We start from the raw sequence: 20,658 nt of genomic DNA on the forward strand, positions 1-20,658 counted from the left end.
CAGAGAGAGACAGAGCATGAACGGGGGAGGGGCAGAGAGAGAGGGAGACACAGAATCGGAAACAGGCTCCAGGCTCCGAGCCATCAGCCCAGAGCCTGACGCGGGGCTCGAACTCACGGACCGCGAGATCGTGACCTGGCTGAAGTCGGACGCTTAACCGACTGCGCCACCCAGGCGCCCCAACATGTGGTTTATTCTTGCGCTAATCAATTCAAATACTGACCCTTGGGAAAAGCATCAGTCCACAAGTAGTTCCCAAATACAGTTTTGTATTAGACACCCTTCGTGACAAGGCACACTAAATATCATATATAGACACATCTCAGGCTTGGGAACACTTCTGAATGAGCAAGTGTATATTTTTTCAACCAACAGACATATACGAAACTGAATCAATGTGTCCCTGACGTGATTTGAAGACAGGGAAATGTGGGCAAATGAACATAATGGATTGTCTGGGCCTTGCGGAGCCCAAGGTTCAGTTTAAGGTAAGTGGCTGGGGCTGAAGAAATAGGCAGGTACCAAGAGTCACAGTCAAGTAGGGAGATGGGGAACAGGCCCCTGGAATCAAAGGCATGCAATTTTAAAGATATTTTGACAGGATCTAGGTAAGAATCTGACAGACTAGTAAACAAGTTCAGTACACAAGGGTCAGATATACGCTGTAAGATAAAGATCCAAAGCCAGAATGTCTGAAAAAATGTGGACCGGGCAGATCAGGAACATTTTTGGAATAAGAATAGGCAAGGAGTAGGGAATCTGGCCGCAAGAGAGGAAACACACAATAGTGAGCTTGGGCAACAGGAGATAATGACCAAACAAAAGGCAGAGACTCAACACAATGCCACCCGGCTGCATCAGCCCGTGGAAATTTTAAGTAGTTCCTGTAAAAAGTCAGGATCCAATCCCCATGACCTACTAGCCTGGGGCAGGAGGATGTGGGGCACCTGGATGAAATAGGAAGTCGGGGCAGGAAAGGAAATGCATGACTACAAAGGTAACATTGTGACTGTTTTATCTCTAAGACAGATATGCAAATATGTGTATCCACTCAGTCCGCCATCCAACTTGGATGTTAAATTTGATCCCTAAAACCCAAAACTGCTCTTTCCATTTTCACTGCTGATGTTCAACATGAAAAACTCCTTCTGTCCTTTCCACGTACATCACTTCACAATTTACAAAGCTCTTCCAAAGTTTTCTCATTTGACACATATGCTATGGCCACATTTATCTCCTTCCCGATGATCAAACCTTCTCTTTCTCCCCAATCAACTAGGCTTCGCAGGAAATACATTTCTAATGTTTTATTGTTTGCTACTTTCGGCGTCAGATGTTTCTCCTTCACACACATATGGAACCCTTTGATTTAATTTTGGCAAATCAATGAAAGACACATGTGCATCTTGGAACAAGTGCTATTCATTAGGACTTGATCCTTTTCCCAGCTTCACACTCAGAAGAGGAAACTTGTGACGCTGCTTTCATTCCCAGTCTATTGATATCAGCAATAGGAGTTTTTCTCTAAGGACTTCAAACTCAATCAGAATCCTGAACCTTTTTCTCCAGGAACGAACTAAAAGTTTCTACCAGTTTACAATACGTGCTTTTTTGCAGGCTAGAGGCACCAGCTAGATGGCTACATGTGATCAGGTAATAGCTGACAATAGGATTTTACATTATAAAGGACTCATTTATTTTCCTATAGATTAGTTTCATCACAGAAATTTATCTCAGAAATTGACCACAGAAGTATCTCAGCTATCAACTCTTTAAATCTTCCTGCACTTAAACGAAGACAGGAAAACATCACTTTTTGACAGATATCGCGCACTTCTCAAATTCAGATTGGAAGCAGCTCTCACATACAGAGAAATAATGCGACTGAAATTTTCTTGTTGAAGGCATTTTCCTTACGGAAGTCAGGCTAAGAAGGAATTGGACTTTTTCAGGGGGCTAGAGCTTCCCATCGGTAGTCAGAAACCAAAAGTAGTGGCTTCCCTAGAAATACTGGCACATTTCTTTTAAACAAAGACAAAAATACGAAGAGTTCAAAATCAAGAGTGTACTTCCTACTAAGTAGTTCTGGCTTTCTAATTTTAAGACTATGCTCACCATTAAAAACAAATGGTTTGGGGGCGCCTGGGTGGCGCAGTCGGTGAGCGTCCGACTTCAGCCAGGTCACGATCTCGCGGTCCGGGAGTTCGAGCCCCGCGTCAGGCTCTGGGCTGATGGCTCGGAGCCTGGAGCCTGTTTCCGATTCTGTGTCTCCCTCTCTCTCTGCCCCTCCCCCGTTCATGCTCTGTCTCTCTCTGTCCCAAAAATGAATAAACATTGAAAAAAAAATTTTTTTAAATAAAAAAAATATATAAAAACAAATGGTTTTGTTGTATTTGGGTAGAATACCACTCATAAAGCATAAAACGTAAATCCTCAATGCACAAAGAGGATCGACAGAAAAATTAATGCAGAGACCGAGCAAAGGATTGTGACGTTATGGACACTGCTCCTATTAAAGGAGATTTTGAAACACCGCTGGTTGGATGCATATCCGTCACTATCAAAATATACTAATAGTTTAGTATTGTGCCTGCATTTACTATTTCTGTTCTCAGCTTAGTGGTAAATTTAACTTTTAATGATGGCTATTATCCTTCGGAACTCAGGGTGCATTCTGGGGTCTTTGCTGTGTCTAGGACAGGGGCGGCTTGTGCTTGCACTCTGTCTCCTCTCGTTCACCCTTTATTCATCGAGCATTCGCGGCCCTGCGCTGTGTACAAGAAGCAAAGCTACACGGCACCTTTCATTCTCTGCCACCATGGAGTTCACGATCAAACAACAAACTAGAATACACTGAGACGGAAGCGATACGAGGTATGAATTTCAGAAGTCCTTACTCAGGACACTTGTCACAAGTGAAATAAAACATTGAAATGAGAGGTCTTTATGTGAGAGCAGAAGTGTTAATGTAGGAATAATTTACTGATTTCTTGGTTATGAAAGGTCACCAGCGGACTCAGGCTTTGTAATAAACAGAGGTTACCGGGGCACCTGGGTGGCTCAGTCGGTTAAGCGTCCGACTTTGGCTCAGGTCATGATCTCGCGGTCCGTGAGTTCGAGCCCCGCGTCGGGCTCTGTGCTGGCAGCTTGGAGCCTGGAGCCTGTTTCAGATTCTGTGTCTCCCTCTCTCTGACCCTCCCCCGTTCATGCTCTGTCTCTCTCTGTCTCAAAAATAAATAAAATGTTAAAAAAAAATTTTTTTAAAGAAAATAAATAAAATAAAAAATAAACAGAGGTTACCATGTTATGGTCCAGCGAAACATCTTCCGTTACTGCTTAAAAAAAATAAAGAAGTAAAAGTAAAAAGGCTATTATTGCACTGTTACCCTCCGCCACATTAGCTCTAATTAGATTTAATAAATTAAAGACTGACACCAAGTTTTAGTGATTTAGCACATGTAGCAAAGCGGTCTCTTTGTAGTTCAGAGCAAACTTTAATTTGAATGTATTTATGTGTCAACAATATTAAGTGTCTGTTTTGTTGGTACTTTTCTAGATGTAGTTACAGAATAGAGAACAAAGCAGGCAGAATGATTCTGTTCTAATAGAGTTTATACTCTGGGGGAGACATAATTAGTTAATACATAATGCAATCCAGTATCAGAGGATAAAAAGGATGATAGCTATGTACCCAGAAACAGAATTGCTAGATCATATTGAAATTCTATTTTTAATTTTTTGAGGAACCTCCACGCTGTCTTCCATGGTGGCTGTACCATTCTACATTGCCACCAACAAAGTATACGGGTTCCAATTTCTCCACATCCTCGCCAACATTTCTCTTCTTTTGTCCGTTTGGGTTTTTGGTCTGTCTGTTTGTTTGTTTTTGGACAATAGCCATCCTAACAGATATGACATCATGTCACATTGTGGTTTTGATCTGCATGTACCTGATCTGGAAGAGATATCTGTGGCTCCTGGCTCACTGAAGCACTATTCACAATAGCCAAGAAACGAAGATAGCCCAAATGACCATTGACAGATGAATGGATGAAGGAAATGGAACGATGGAATATCACTCAGTCTTGAAAAAGAAAGAAGTCCTACCATTTGTGACAACATGGATGAACCTAGAGAACATTATACTAAGTGAGACAAGCCCATGATAGGACACGATTCTACTTATACGAGGTATCCAAAATAGTCAAATTCATAAAGCAGAAAACAGAATGACAGTTGCCAAGGGCAGAGGGAGAGGAAAATGGGAAATTGTTGCTCACTGAGTATAAAGCTTCTGAGATCTCCTGTACAACATAGTACCTCTAGTTAACAATACTGTATGTTGTATGGAAACCAATTTGACAATAAATTATATAAAAAAAGATAAAATGTAATATACAAATTATCTAATATACAAATGCATGAATATAAAGTTAGGTAAAGAGTAAAAGAATTAAAAAAAATACTGTATTGTGCGCTGGAAAAGATGTTAAGAGGATAGTTCTCATGTTAAGTGTTCTTATCAATCATACACACACACACACCAAACACACACACACACACACACACACACACACACAAGAACACAAGGAAATTTTTAGAGATGGTGGATATGTTTAGCATCTCGATTGTGGTGATGGTATCATGGGTATATGCGTATGTCCAAACTCATCAAAATTCTGATATTAAATACATGCAAATTTTGTTTATCAATAAAGCTTAAAAGAAGAGTTACAGAGAAAAATAAAGCAGGGTAAAGGGATAGAGAGTTATGGGTGTACGTAGATTGAGAGTTTTCCAGGTAGAGTGGTCAAGGAAAGCGTTTCTGATGAGTTGACATTTAATCAGAGACCTGAACCAAGGGAGGCAAGCCACAAAGCACCTCAAAACACTTGGGAGTGTTCCAGGCAAAGGGACCAGTGATTGCAAAGAGCCCACAGTGAGAAGACACCTAACGCTGGGAGGTCTGTGTGGCTGGAGCAGACAGTCTGGCAGAAAAGGAAACTGGAGACATGACCAAGGAAGTACCAGACCGTGCAACACCTTGTAGTCTACGGATCTTGGTTTTTAGTTGAAGTGTGATTGGAGCTATTAGAGAATTTTGAGCAAACATGTATGTGATCTGATGCAGGGTTTTAAAGGATCATTGGTCACTGGGCAGAGGTCAGCTCGAAGAGAGGCAAAAATGAAATTATAAAGATCAGGAGCCTATTTCGGAGATCTCCAGGAGCCGGGATGGGATTTGCTCAGGGTGTACCGCGACTAGCAAGGAGGGGATAGATTTGGGACAGATCTGTAGTGAACAGAGTCAACAGGTTTACAGACGGATTGAATACGAAGTGGGAGAGGAAGAAAGGTAATGAGGACGTCACGGGTTTTGTTGGTCTAGTGTTGTGAATGATTGCGTCACCAGCTGAGATGGTGAACAAAGACAAGAACAGATGTTTGTTTGTGTGGGAAGATAGGAAATTAGACACTGGTTCCACACGTAGGATTTGATACATCTATGAAGCAGCCAGCAGTAGGCTATTTTGTCTGGAGTCTGGAAGTCGTGAGCGTAGGAAGATGCTATGATTTTGGATTTTCTGCTCTTCTACATCGATGCTGAATATCAACAATAAGAGACACTGTGACATCTGAAATAAAAATCCACACTGCTGTCTCTACACCATGAGCCCCTCTACAAGACTGTGAAGAAGGCCTTCTGGTCATGGGATGCCCAAGAAGTCGGTTCTCTTGGTAGGATCTAAATCATCCAATGCAGACTAGATCCGTAGACAAGCTCCTAGAGGGGATTAAACTTCCAAGCCACAGATTCAATTACCTACCAGTCTAGAGAACGGGTCCTCTACGTAGCCTCCAACTCTCCTGCTGGATAGAGCCCAAGGAGAGGGCCCACAAATAATATTCACTTGCACCCTGTCCCTGAGGAGGCTGTGGCTTGGCACTCCCCACACTCTGGTCTGGTCTTCAACCCATTTCCTAGACACACGGCCCCTGGGCTTAAGACGTGCCAGAGCACCCCAAGTTTCCCATATGCTCATAAGCTACCTTTCGGCCCCAAACACTCCTTTCCCGTGTCCCCACCTGGCTGATTCCAACTCTCTGTGTCAGTCCATCACAACGCCTTCCTGGATATAATGGCTTCATGCATCTGGCTCTCTCGTCCGAATGTCAGTTATTCGAAGGTAACAACCAGACCTTTAATTTTTCGGTTTCTAGCGTCTCCCACACGTAGGAGATAAATGTTTTGTGGATAAACAGATGGAGTTATGGGTGCCTTGAAAACACGCACAGGTTTAGGACAATCGGCTCCCTAATCGGTGCACTGCCCTCTTGGTACACCTACAGACAATCTACTGAGAGTTCCAGAATGTGCCGAAGCATCTCTCACAAGAGGGCGTAGGACATGGGCTAGAATGCTATAATAAGCACAGCCCAGACAGGGCGGCCACAGAATTCAGAAGCTTGTTTTCCATCAGTGAAGGCAGGACAAGGTCATCCCAACAAGACTCCTTCACAACAGAACTGAAAAAGTTCACAAGGCTGGAAAACCAAAAATGTCCATTTTAAAAAGTACATCTGTCTTTCTTTCCCTGTCGCAGCCCCATACCCTTGTACGCTCTCAAGGGAAACAGAAGCACATAAAATACCTGAAGCAAAATGAAACACGAGTTCAAACTGAGAAGAGTAGACACTGGGCAAGACTGCAAACACACAGGAACACCAGCAACACAGAACACTGCGAGTTAGGGGAAACCAAAGAAATACAAAGTCGTACCGGGAGGCAAATACACGTTGCAGACAAGTGTGTGGAAGACAAACACAGAGATCAAAGAAAACCTTGCAGTGAACCGAGCAGGAGACATCAAGAGTATTTCCAACTCAATGAACTGCGTGTCGAATGAAAACAAGTTAACCTAATCTGATACCAAAAGGCAATAAAGGTAATTTCAAATGATACTATTCAAGAATCAAAACAAAATCAGATCAAGTTTAAATAAAAAGCCTCCTTTATTGAATCAAAGTAACACAGTAGAGATGTAACATGAAAATGCTTTGGTAACTTAATACCTTGGAAAGTAGATGGAAAAGAAAGAAAGCTCAAAATAATCGCATAAGAAAAGGAAAATATTCAGCAATCAAAGCTAGATGGGAAAATATCATGAGAAACACATAAAGAAAACAACGATAAAAACTTAAAGGAGAAGGCTTCTATGCTAATGCTCATGAAAACCAAATGTGAATGACGAAAACAAGGTACTTTTGCCTCAAGGAAATGAGCCGATTGTTTAATCCTTTATCCTAACAATCAGAATTTCCTCTGACTCATAAGAAGAACCCTAAAATGATGACTCTCATAACTGCCCAGCTACTTAATTCACAGAGTAGAACAGATCAATTTTAGAACATAAACGTATTCTCATACATAGAAAAGAAAGGGGGGGGGAGTTTATGTAAATTTATGGCAAGTAGCTTAGGAAGTGTAAAATATCTTTGAGAGCGTCTTGTTCTATGTCCCTCTTGTTACACAAGTGGACTCTGTGCCTAATCAAGTTAGATGATCTCCAGAGACCTCAGTTCAAGGAGGAGACAGCCAGGCTGAAGTCCAAAGCCTCGTCCTGTGGCACCCAGCTGTGTCCACTAAAGTGCAGCACGGTCACACACACACCCTCGACAGCAGGGAGATAACCCAATCTCCAAGGACATCTCGCTGGGACTTAGCACATTTTATCCTATAAAATCCTAATCTGTATCTAAAAAAAAAAAAAAAAATCGAGTATGGAAGAAAAGCTGGCGTTTCCAAATACTTACGTTGTCTTTTTTTCTTCATCTTACCACTAACAAGTATGGTTTTAAAATTCTATTCCGTTTCTAGAATGGTACTTAAACCAATACATATGATGAACTAAAGACACCAAAGGTTTTCATCAAACAGCCGTCAAGACCATAAAAGTTGCTTCCTTCTACAGAGTCAATCAGCACCTCCTTCCCAGGGCCCAGCAGAGTACACATTTCAAAGGGGACCCTAAATTTCAAAGAAACTGAGAAGTCATGGGTACTGCTTCTTCCCTTCACCATCAGGAGAAACAAAACAAAACAAAACAAAACACTGGGAATGTTTCTATTTTAGGTTATTTTTCAGCTATGCTTTAATGTCCTTGAAACATATCAAAACATCATCCAAACAAAAATGGGAGAATTTCCTTGAAAGCCTTCCACAACAGCCTTTTATTAAAAAAAATAATAATAATTGGGGCGCCTGGGTGGCGCAGTCGGTTAAGCGTCCGACTTCAGCCAGGTCACGATCTCGCCGTCCGGGAGTTCGAGCCCCGCGTCGGGCTCTGGGCAGATGGCTCAGAGCCTGGAGCCTGTTTCCGAATCTGTGTCTCCCTCTCTCTCTCTGCCCCTCGCCCGTTCATGCTCTCTCTCTGTCCCAAAAATAAATAAACATTGAAAAAATAATAATAATAATAAAAAATAATAATACTAATAATTATAGTGTATATATTTATGCACACAGTTCTAGTTTTTAAGATCTTAGTTTCTTGTATACCCAAAACTACTACCACATTGCATGTCAATCATATGTCAATTAAAAATAAATAAATAAATAAGAAACAGGAAAAAAAAATATTAATTTGGCCATTTCATTCATTCACCCAATACTTGCTGAGTGTTTATTCTTAACGGCTGGTGACAGAGTCGTGAACAAAAGAGCCAATATCTCTCTTGCAGGGCTTCTATTCTAGCGAGGCAGAGACGGACAAGCAAATAAATAGATAGATAATATCTCGGATGGTACCAAGTGCCAGTGAAGGAGAAAAAAAGGGACAGACAGGAAAAGTGCTACTTTGTCTCTGGGAGTCAGGGAGGGTGTCTCCAAATAAAGTGACTTCGGAGCAGAATTATGGAGAAAAACAGGATTCGGCCAAAGCAAATACGGGGATGAGAGGGAATGTTCCAGGCAGGGAAGCAGTTACGTACAAGGCGGCAGTACAGGGTGGGAGCTTGCTTGGAAGGTTTGAAGGAAGCGTGGACCACAGGAGTGTTCCGAGAATGGAAAGAAACGAGCTTGGGGAAGCAGCCAGGGCCCAGAGCAGGCAACGGTGAGGATTTGGGTGATATCCAGAATGAAATGGTAACAGAAGAATGACGTGATTGGACTTTCGGAAAGATCCCTTCTGGCTACCAGGTGGAGGAAAGAGCAGGACAGAGGGCTGGTGGCGTGAGAGGCAAGAGCAGGAACAGGAAAGCGGTCAGGAAGCTACCGTGATGGTCCGAGGCAAGGAGGGCCCCACGGGAAACGCGGAGTGAGGGCAGAGGGGGGCCCAAGCAGTCAGATTCTGCGTGTGTTTTTCCCGGTGGAGCTGATAAGAGTTGCTAATGGGTTGGAGGGAGGTGTGAGTAAACAACAAGGGTCAAGGATGACTCCAAAGGCTTTGACCTCAGTACCTGGACGGGTGCGGTTGCCATTTAGCAAACTGAAAACCTGGGAAAGAGCAGACTGTTGTGGGGGAAAGGTGGGGGGCGGGGCTATTGTTTTGAACATATTGGGTTTGGTATATCACTAATCATCTGAATACAGACACAAGATGCCAACAGCTGGAATGCGTCTTGCCTCCCTTAAAATAAATGGAGTTGGGAGCATGTTCCCATGTATTCTAAAATCTTTTCAAATTAACACAGACATCTGGTGTTACACATACTTGTATGTACGTTAGAACACTTACTGGCACATCTTTACTTCTGCTTCGTACTTCAGTATCCATTTTCCAAACTAGGAAACGTCACTAAAAGCAGAGCACCTTGACCCCATAACGGGGGGCTGAGAATGACAAGGCATTTTCAAAGGCATTTTACAAGACATTATTTAAGCTACTGAGATACACCTTCCTGTCAGAAATCCAGCCCCCAACCCCCACCGCCACCTAACATGGCGTCTGAAATTCCTCCATTTAAAAAAATGTAATTATGCCCTCTCAATCAAGTGTTAATCTTACATTCTGGCATAAATATAAGAATATGTATGTATACTGTCTTTCAATGGAGACATTTTCTCATTCAGTTTGGCATAGAATGGGGTCCTTTTGCTAGAAGTAATCAGAAAAGACAAGGTATGGCTTGGGAAGAGAAAGAAGAGAGAAGCCAACAACAGCGGGTTTTCACAGTGCAGTCCTGGGGACAGAGAACGGAGAGTCAGCAGGTGCAGAGGGACTGGAGACGTTTGGGGGAGGGGGCCCGAATTCTTCTCTACGCAGGCTCATCCCAGTCCTCATCACTGACACCTTCCACATCGACCTCCAGTGTAGCCTTCCTTCTGGACTCTGATTGCCTACTCGACACCTCCATTCGAACATCTCACCCACACACCATCTCAGTGCTCCGTTCTCTCTCGCAAAGACATTTTTCTCCCAAAGCCTCCTTGGCCCAGTTAACATCATTTAGCATTTGCGTTTCGGCTCAAATCCTCCTTCTCTGGGAAGGCTTCCCCGACATCAAGGCCAGATCAAATTCCCCGGTTGTACCTCTTGTGGCCCCCACGCTCTCCCCCTCAAAGCCCCTTCTCTGTTCTTAATTATATATTACGTGGGTCAGTATCTGTTTCATGTCAGAGTCCCCCACCAGACTCCGAGTCCCTTAGAGCAGATGCACATCTCTTTTGCTCACTGCACTATGCATCACCAGATCTGAGCTCTTGGCTGGTGTAAAAGAGCACTCAATAAACATTTGGTGAATAAATGAATGAACGCTGTATTGGGTGCACAGACGTGAAGTCGAAGGGTCACTGCTGAAGCAGAGTCTCTAAGGTACATCGCATCAACTCTAAAACACTGGACTGAGTGAAGTTGACTACGATGGCTCTGAGTTTATTCTTGTATTTGTTTTGCATTTTGCTCATCTCATCAAACATCGGCATTATTCTGTACCTCCAGAACCACAGAGGACACCGAAGGGAGAAATCAATAACCCCAAGTCCAAAATCAAAAAACTCAAGAAGTTACTGAACCCTTTGTTAGAGGACCAGCCACAGAAAAGGGAGGTCCCCCCATGACTGTTGTGTCTACAAGACGGCAAAAGTACCTGACAAACATTTCATTAGAATCATAGAAAAAAAGAGATCTTTAAAAACGTCCTAGTAAGGTGAGATCTTAAAAACCAAACCAAAACAAACAAACAAAAGGCAAACTCATAGAAACAGCACAAAAGTGGTTGCCCGGGGGCTGGAGTGTGGGGAAAACAGGGAGAGGTTGGAAAGGGCGTACAAACTTGGAGCTATATGAAGAACGAGCTCCGAGAATCTAACGTATAACGTGGTGACGACAGTTGACAACACTGTATTGTATCGTTGAAATTTGCCAGAAAAGTAGATTAACGTTCTCACACACACACAAGATAACTATGTGACATGACGGATGTGCTAAGTAACCAGCTGGGGGGTGGGGGGGAGTCCATTTCACAAATGTACTCACATATCAGATCATCCCAATGGACACTTCGGATACCTTACAATTTCACATGTCAATTGTACCTCAGTAAAACTGAAACATCAAAGAAAACAAAACTTTCGACCCAGCTAAGGCCAGTCTAAATATGCAGTTTAAGATGTATAGGATGTAATTGACTCTAACCTCATAAGTGCTTTATTTGAATGGATGAAAAAAAAAAAACAACACCAATCATACAATTGCAAGGGCTTTCACGGTTTTATCAGGTCTTTGGTCACTTTACTTTCTCTGCAACCGCCCCTCACCCCCATGTTAAGTTGCTCAACATCAAAATTTCCTGCCGTTGGGATGTCAGCGATAGGACCTCTGTGGTTGAAGAGGAAATTCAGGGTTCTTTTTATTCTTATGTGCTTCAGACCCCTCACCTCCTTCCCCATGGCACTAAAAGGGAGGTGCTCCATGGTCTTAACTTTTAATAAGACCTTTGTCAGCAGGATTAGTTGAACATCCAAAATAATTTCAACTAAAAGGTCTAGATGTAATCTGCCGGCTTGGATATAGAAAACGGGAGAAAGGATGACTACATAAAACATAGGGAAGATTATTAACAATGAACAGTATTTTCCAGTTTTGTTTTGTTTTTAAATCTCGTATCTCAAGTATCACAGCCAATTTCTTTTTTTTTTTTTAATTCTTTTTACGTTTATTTATTTTTGAGAGAGAGAGACAGAGTGTGAGCAGGCAAGGGGCAGAGAGAGAGGGAGACACTGAATCTGAAACAGGCTCCAGGCTCTGAGCTGTCAGCACAGAGCCCGACGCGGGGCTCGAACCCACGAACTGTGAGATCATGACCTGAGCCGAAACCGGACACTCAACCGACTGAGCCACCCAGGCGCCCCTACAGCCGATTTCTTTTAGGCAAGATCTAACTCTGCCTGCAAATGTATATCAACGTTAGAACGCACACAAGGGGCGCCTGGGTGGCTCAGTTGGTTAAGCGTCCCACTTTGACTCAGGTGTCATGGTTCCTGAGTCAGAGCTGCACATCGGGCTCTGTGCTTTCGGCTCCTCTCTCTCTGCCCTTCCCCCACTTGCACGCACTCGCTCTCTCTGTCTCAAAATAAATAAGTAAACTTGAAAAAAAGTAATAATAAAATAATAATAAATGCACACAAATTCATAGCAACCCCTTCTAGCTGTTCCAATATAACTGTAAGATTGATTTCCCTCAATGGAAATCAAACACAAACTCCAAAGAACCCAAGTGTCCATTCTGGCTGTGTACCTCCATCACACAATCATGCAACAAACTCACATAGCAGGTCCCAAGACCCTTTTGTCATTAAAAATCCATTGGCGGTGAAAATAGTGAAGAAAGGCAGGAAAAACAAACGTGCAGGAATGCAAATTAGTAGTATAAAAGAAAAGGACTCCACTTTCTGAACAGAAATTAAAATTTTCAAACACACCCAGGCTACATGTTTGTGCAAAGGGGAAGAATGTTAGGCACACTTACGACAGGTTTGCAAAACTGTATTATTGTTCTCTGAGACTGATTCAAATTTACTACCTCCTTCGTCCGACGGCCTGGTTACCTCACTGCAGCATGAAAAGCTGGGGTAAATCTCGGATATTTCTGACTTGTCGTCTCCCAGACCTGTGCCAAAAGTACTGCTCGAATGAGAGCGAGAACGATGTCTCTTATAGTGACTCGCCTTTTCTACAGCGGAAGGAAAATATTCGTATTTGTGATTAAGTGACTTGAAGAACCACAACAAAAAAATTACTGAAAAGTGTAACAAGGACACAAAGCAGGTCTCTTATAAATAAAAATCCCAAAGCTCAGGCATTACAAGTTCTAGCCGCCTGTTACCAAACTTCCGCATATGCTGTGTCAAGTGCATCAAGGTTGAACAATCACTTATGCTCATTTTAAGTGTAGATTTTAAAGGAGAAATGGGGGTGGGGTGGGGAATTAACAAGAACTAAGGAAACACTAGCAAACTAAAATGTTTCTATCAAACATAGCATCTGGTTATACATAATTGTTTTCAAGAATCGCCAAGCGTAAGTATTTGTTGCCTTTTCTTTATCTTCAGAAAATTGAATGAGAGCTTGGCTGCTTATGTAGATCAAACCGAGGACAAAAGTATTAGAGTCCCTATTTTCCCTTGGGCTTTCCATTTTATTAATGTCAGTAATTAAATGTAGAATATAAATCAGGGGGTAGAGACAGACCCAAAGGATATAATACATCTATTTATATTGTTTGAAATAACTGCATAACTGTCAAGGCTTCTGTGTGTTCAACACTGTCTGAAAGTCTGAAATGTCAAAGCATGCTATCCCTGTACCCAAATATCCAAGCCATTCAGTTTTTGCTTTTAATTAGAAACACGCGGTCTAAATTAAAAGTCGAGTGAACTTGCGACATGCGCCATAAATTCTGCATTATACGAAAACTCAGAGATAAAGTTTAAGGGTACCAAAAAGTCTATTTTATTTTAACACATTCATGATGCTATATAGGACACCTCCCCCACCTTTTATATAAAGGAGAAACGAATCTCCTTTATATCTTAGCAGTTTAACGCAATCCAAATAATTGCATTTGAAAGCCCAGAAAACCTATCAAATCACATTCACTAATGAAAAGCAGAAACGAGGAAGCTCTGGGCACCTTTCTAGGTGAACCTGGGACAAACTAATCTAGGTCCGATATATTAAAAAGCTGTTTTGCGAGGTTTGTTTTCATGCATGATGAATGGCATTTTAAAGCAGCATGGCATTTTTTTTTTTTTTTTTGGTTTTTCAAATCCTCAACTTTAAAAATTCACAATTTACAGCTGGCACCAGGTGCCTCTAAGGCTCAGATGAGCCGAACTTTGAGGACAAAACCACGTAAATGAGGAGGAACTCAAAAATGTAAGCAGTACCAGAGAGCATATGGAGACTTCTAGACTGAATATTGTCTTCCAGGGGATCAATGTCGAAGATGGAGCCAGGATCTGTGCGCCAAACTTTGAGGTCTTTTACCAAAAGGAAGAAATCAACAAATCAAGACTGAATCTTAAAAAGCCAGCACCGGAGTCAAGCGCAAGTCTGGAAAAAGATGTACATAAGAAGCAAACACGTAGAGGCAAACCCACGGTCCTGCAGACATCAGAGAACGAAGGGACAGTCGCACCCACACGGATTTGGTAAGGAAATCTTGTGAGCAAATTTAAGTTGCCTGGTTTATTTTTCATTGTCCTTCTGTCTGCAGCCTGTGACTCATCACCCAACACACATGCATACCAGACACACCCCCCGCATCCCTGAACCCCCAACACTCGTGCTCAACGAAGTAAAATGTTTGACATAAACTGCTGATTAAGGACATGTGAGTAATTCCCAGGGAGCGACGAGAGGTTTTTGTCCGAGAAAACCAAAGAAAGAACAAAAACTTCTCTCCTGAGGGCACCTGGGTGGCTCAGTAGAAGCATCCAACTCTTGATTTAGGCTCAGGTCATCTCACGGTTCGTGAGTTCAAGCCCCACAGTGGGCTCCCCACTGACAGTGTGGAGCCTGCTTGGGATTCTCTCTCTCTCTCTCTCTCTCTCTCTCAAGACATAAATAAGTAAACTTTAAAAATAACTCACTTCAGTTACTCCCTGCCTGGTTCAAAAGTTCGTTTGTGGAATGTACTTCATTTTGGGGCTTTGTAGGGAAGTCCTCAGTGGAAAACAGTCTCCCCCCACCCCCAAAAGAAGAAATGCACCGACCTCTGGATTACCCAGTAAGGGAATAATTTAGAGACATGTATGTTGCATTTAGAAAAAAATAGTAATTTCTAGGGGCACCTGGGTGGCTCAGTCGGTTAAGCGTCCGACTTCGGCTCAGGTCATGATCTCACGGTTCGTGAGTTCAAGCCCCGCGTCGGGCTCTGTGCTGACACTTCAGAGCTCGGAGCCTGCTTCAGATTCTGGGTCTCCCTCTCTCTCTGCCCCTCCCCGACTTGTTCTCTCTCTCTCTCTCCCTCCCAAAAATAAACATTTTTAAAAATTTTTTTAAGAAAAGAAAAGAGGGCCGCCTGGGTGGCGCAGTCGGTTAAGCGTCCGACTTCAGCCAGGTCACGATCTCGCGGTCCGTGAGTTCGAGCCCCGCGTCAGGCTCTGGGCTGATGGCTCAGAGCCTGGAGCCTGTTTCCAATTCTGTGTCTCCCTCTCTCTCTGCCCCTGCCCCGTTCATGCTCTGTCTCTCTCTGTCCCAAAAATAAATAAACGTTGAAAAAAATTAAAAAAAAAAAAAAAAAAAAAAGAAAAGAAAAGAAACGAATTCCATGTTACTTTCAACAAAAACATCTCAACCCATCCACCCAACTGAATATGATTCTTTTAAACAATCAACTTTGGAAGGCGTGCAGAGCTATCTGGAAGGTGTGCCAATCTATTTGGAATCCCTCTTGGAAAAGACTTGCAGATTCACTTAATAATCACTCAACAAACTTATGCCCTGACTTCAGTACCGTTGTTTTATATGAAGACATTACGCTGTCAGATACGCACCTCCGTCCCTCAGCTCACCTCTAAATGGCCTTTCACTAGTTCCAAAAGGCAAGCTCTTACTTGTGAAGATGAAGCTAACTTAACATGAAGATTGCTGGTGAGCATGTTGCATGGTTCCCAAAAATATTATCTGAGCTTTAGAACTGGGCTAGCTACAAAAATTCAGACGCTAACTGCTCTGAAGAACAATCATTTGGAAGTATGGGTCATTTGTGCATACTGAAAACTCAGTAACTGTCCTTTCTAGCCCTGCTTTAGATTCCGGTGTGATCACTGCTGTCTCAGCCACCATTCAAAACTTTGTTCTGAACATGCGCCCAGACGAACTAGGAGGAATAGTGAGAAGTTTCCTTCCTCTCAGATTTATGGCACTTGCAGACAGCTCTCGGTTATCCCCACTCGGGGATAATATCAAAAAAATATAAGCTCTTCATATTGTGGAATACCATCAGAATCTCTCTGGCACTTCTATTTGTGGTAAAAGGTCCTACATGGGATCAGTTCTATTATTTCTGTCCCCCATGTAGACAATGTCTGCAGTACAAGGCATTGCTCAAGTACGTTAGCTAAAGGAAAACAAAACAATTGTCCGGCCTTTGTTATCACTCCTGGCTGGTATCTGGGCCGCTCCTTGGCTTAAGAAGTAAGAACACTCTTAAGACCAGCAAGTTACTGAAGACAGAGAAGGTCCAATAATCCAAAAGATTTGCGATGATAGCTGACAAGGACCATGAATCCCATTCAACGGGGCACAAACAGTTAACACTTAGCCTGTCATCCCTTTTCAATTGGGCACCACATCCAACATTTGAGGACGAGTCCAATGAATAAGGAGGCTGATTCTACAGCGGGGGCAAGGACCACCTTTTTGACCGTGCACACCTGCTGAGAACCATCAGCTTACCAACAATGATTCCAGGTCTCCGGTCCATCTCCACAATGTGAGGATGGACGCCCTTGTAGGCCGCATCGCTGACAACCTGGGTGTTCTTCCTCACTCGCTCTGTCACGGGGTCATCTACAACAGGAGTAAAGCCTCTGCCCTTTGTCTTTTCAAAATCTTCATGATATTTTACCTGAAAAAAAGGAAAACAACATAAACTCCAACTGAAATTTCCTGATTGTTAACAGAGCTCACACAATTTCGACATAATGGCAACTGTTACAGAATCAACTACATCTAGACTATTTTCCACACAGATGAGTCTTTTCCAATTACTCCGAAAATAGTGTCTGAAATGTCAGCTTCCTAGCATCAGAAATCAAGTGCTGAGATTTTCACAATGGTTTTCCTCATTATGGTGAGAAGCTCTTTTAAATTATATATAAACCGGTATATCAGTGAGAAGGTTTAAAAGATATATATTGTTTAATCCTGGCGATTTCCTAAAATGTACTAACTTAGGTACAAAGTAATTTGCTATTTTTTAACTTTTAATAGGTTTTAAAATGATACTCTATTTCCACACATTGACATGATTTTTTTTGTGTATATATACACACACACACACACACACACACACGTGTGTGTGTGTGTGTATATATATATTATATATATCAGAACATGAAAAAATATATATATTATATATATATTATATATATATTATAAATATCAGAACATGAAAAAAATGTGTGTTTTGAACTGTTATACACAGTTCAAAACACATTTTTTTCATGTTCTGATATTGGATTACAGTGGTAGTTATTCAATTCTATAAATCTTACTATATACCACTGAATTGCACACTTTAAATGAAGAAACCTTATGGCTGATAAATTATATCTCAGGCAACTGCTTTAAAAAAAAGCATACCTAACTTTTACATTCTTTGCAACATGTAAACATACCAAGCTCTGTCTTCAAATTAACTGAAAAGAAGTCCAAGCAAATGTCTTTCACAAAATGCATTTAGAGTAGTCATGTTAGAAATAAAAACACACCCCAAATATCACTGAGAAAAATTATTTTATTAGACTAAATATTTCCATTACATTTCAGTGTGGTTAGCGGTCACCCCTCCCCTCCCCCCAACCAAAGGAGGGTCCCATCTGTGTTTTGCTTTGCATTCATGCTGGTTAGTTATCCAGATTAATGGTGAACAACGCCTTCTGTATACCAGGTGGGGCCGTTCCTTAGTATGTTTTAGTCATGAGAAGAAGGAGCTGGTTGTACCCTACCATGGAAATATGATTTTGTGCTTCTTTGACATATCTCAGACCAGGCGTATCTAAAATCAGACTTGGTCTACCTTTCATCTGTTTATGGTCCTGGGTATATTTTACCTGCAAAGGACACAGTAGAACGTACTTAAACAACATGACAATTGTAAGAGAAAACATTACGCCACGTTTTCAAACTTTCCAAATGAGTGACACATCTACAACAAATTCAAAATGATTCCCCAAGTAAGTTGTTCAGTGAATTACATGTCATTCTAGGGTAACAATCTAAAATTTTGCTCTCAAAGTTCACTTTTAAAAACTAAAGCAAAAACCACCTAAATCTCTCGATTAACCAAAAACCAACGTGTGAGTGAGCGATATCCACTAACAGTGTAGTCGGGAACAGTGGAAAAATCCACACTAAATTAAACAGGAAAAATCCACACTAAATGAAACCTAAATTTATTTTTCTGTTTCTAATATTTCCCCGTTTGCCACCATAACACTGTTGAAGAATGTATACCTACCAAGTCCAAGCATCCCTCTATTTCCTTTTATTTTTTTTTCCCATTGTGGAGAATAAGAAACTGTGAGTATCAGATCTAACTTCCTTCTAAGCAGCCACAGCTTAAAGGTAATTTATGTCAAATACAGTCAGCATCTCTGGACAGAAATGCCACTGGCGAACTGTAAACCGTAAACCCTAAATGCTGATTCCCAGGCATGAGCTATCTTCTTGATAACTGACCAGCAGAACTCTGCTATCTATGAAGCTGGTTATGCATGATATGAGGAAAGCAATGATTGAGGACCGGAGGACATATGTGCAATTCGGAACTGAAGCCCTGATATTTACTAAAAGAAAGCATACAATCCAAATAAGACACTGATGTGCACCACGGGCCTTTAATGAATAACTGAATGCTATACGCAATGCATTTAAAGATTTTTTTTCCCTCTAGGTCCCTACTTTGGAGTAATGAGTCATTTCTGATTTTGTTTTGCAGAGAACATCTAACAATTCACATTCAATGGGATACATCTGCACAATGACAATTATTTAACTTACGCATCAAAGACTTCACCACTTTCAAAGACACTGGCTAAAATAACATGAATCATTGTTTAAAGGAGCATAATATAGTTTAAAACTAAACTTTGAATGTAACCATTGGTCACATCTGGAAATACCGAGGAAGGGCTTGCATGATGACGTCAAGTTGTGCAACGGCAGCTTTTGGAAATCGTCTGAAATTACACGTGGACCTACTGCATGTATCACAAATGTTTCTTGAGAGTACGTTTTATTTTCACGGGGGAGAAAAAAAAAAACAACAAGAAAAGGACTGCAAGTAAATAATAAAGGACGCATCCTTTGTAACAGACCAAAATGAAAAAAGCAACTTGCCGAACTAAGATTTTCTTGATTCTTCTTCACTCTTTCCATTTCAGGAGTTACACTTAAAGCTGTGGCTCTTCCCAGATGGCCTTTATAATAAACCTATCATTGCGGAGAATAAAAAATAAAGAGCATGGTGAATCAATTCACCTACATAAGAGTCTCACAGTAGCTATTTTAAAGAGCTAGCCGAGAAAAGGGCACAACGGAAAAAAGAGGATGGTATCGGAGGGCTAGCCATATTTAAAAGGCTTGCATCTGAAATCAATTTCAATTCATCCCATTGCGTCTATGGCTGGGAATGACGTCACCGTGAATACACTCAAATACATGGGCATACTGTCAGGAAAGCGGACATAAGCACTGCATCACAAAGGAACATGGTAAGAAATGTCTTTCATGGATATCGCTTAAAGGCACTCGTACCCATATACTGTTGTAGTCTGTTAGTAATTAACTGCAGCAGGGTTTTCAAAAAGATGCCTAAATAGGCGACTGTGGTCATCCAAAAACTGGTTGCTGCACTTCCCACGACCCCATTCTTCCTTCTCAATAACTAAGTTCCTTTCTGAGAGTAATGGAGTTATATCAACCTTGCCCCTAGATATATCGGGCAGAGATGGGCACCTACTTCTCCAAAACACAGTTGTTAGGAAAATGGCCAAACAACGGCCTGCCTTTGTTTTATGATCTGCCCCCAAAGACTTTAAAGGTTTGAAGAATAAAATATTTCTTTGAACCTAATAGATTTCTAGATTTCCTCTTCCAGAGAACCCAATCTAAATTTTTTTTACTGTTTTTTGTTTTTTTTTTTTTAATCTTTGAGAGAGAGAGACACAATGTGAGCAGGGGAGGGGCAGAGAGAGAGGGAGACCACAGAATCCGAAGCAGGCTCCAGGCTCTGAACTGTCAGCACAGAGCCTGACGCGGGGCTCAGACTCAAGAACCCGTGAGGTCATAACCTGAGCCAAAGTCAGACACTTAACCGACTGAGCTACCCAGGCACCCGCAGAGAACCCAATCTGTATGTTAATGACTTCAAAAAAAGATGCTCTCCTTGAACTACACCTATGGATTACAAAAACAGAAAGGGGTTAGG

At 41.8% G+C, this 20,658-nt stretch overlaps 1 protein-coding gene across 12 annotated transcripts in view; it reads right to left on the reverse strand.

Annotated features, from left to right (window-relative positions):
- Positions 1-20,658, reverse strand: part of NEBL (nebulette) — a 368,000-nt gene that overhangs the window by 17,115 nt on the left and 330,227 nt on the right. For 7 of the 12 annotated variants that reach the window (XM_043561698.1, XM_043561697.1, XM_043561699.1 and 4 more), the window contains 5 exons: positions 19,569-19,661; positions 18,176-18,280; positions 16,902-17,073; positions 14,387-14,479; positions 12,967-13,170 (listed from right to left, as the gene is read on the reverse strand). In XM_043561698.1, coding sequence (XP_043417633.1) covers positions 12,967-13,170; positions 14,387-14,479; positions 16,902-17,073; positions 18,176-18,280; positions 19,569-19,661 — 667 coding nt within the window. The remainder of the gene's footprint in view (positions 1-12,966; positions 13,171-14,386; positions 14,480-16,901; positions 17,074-18,175; positions 18,281-19,568; positions 19,662-20,658) is intronic. The other 5 variants (XM_043561694.1, XM_043561701.1, XM_043561702.1 and 2 more) reach the window with 5 other exon arrangements.

This window comes from Prionailurus bengalensis, chromosome B4 (assembly GCF_016509475.1).
Source record: "Prionailurus bengalensis isolate Pbe53 chromosome B4, Fcat_Pben_1.1_paternal_pri, whole genome shotgun sequence".
NCBI lineage: Eukaryota > Metazoa > Chordata > Mammalia > Carnivora > Felidae > Prionailurus > Prionailurus bengalensis.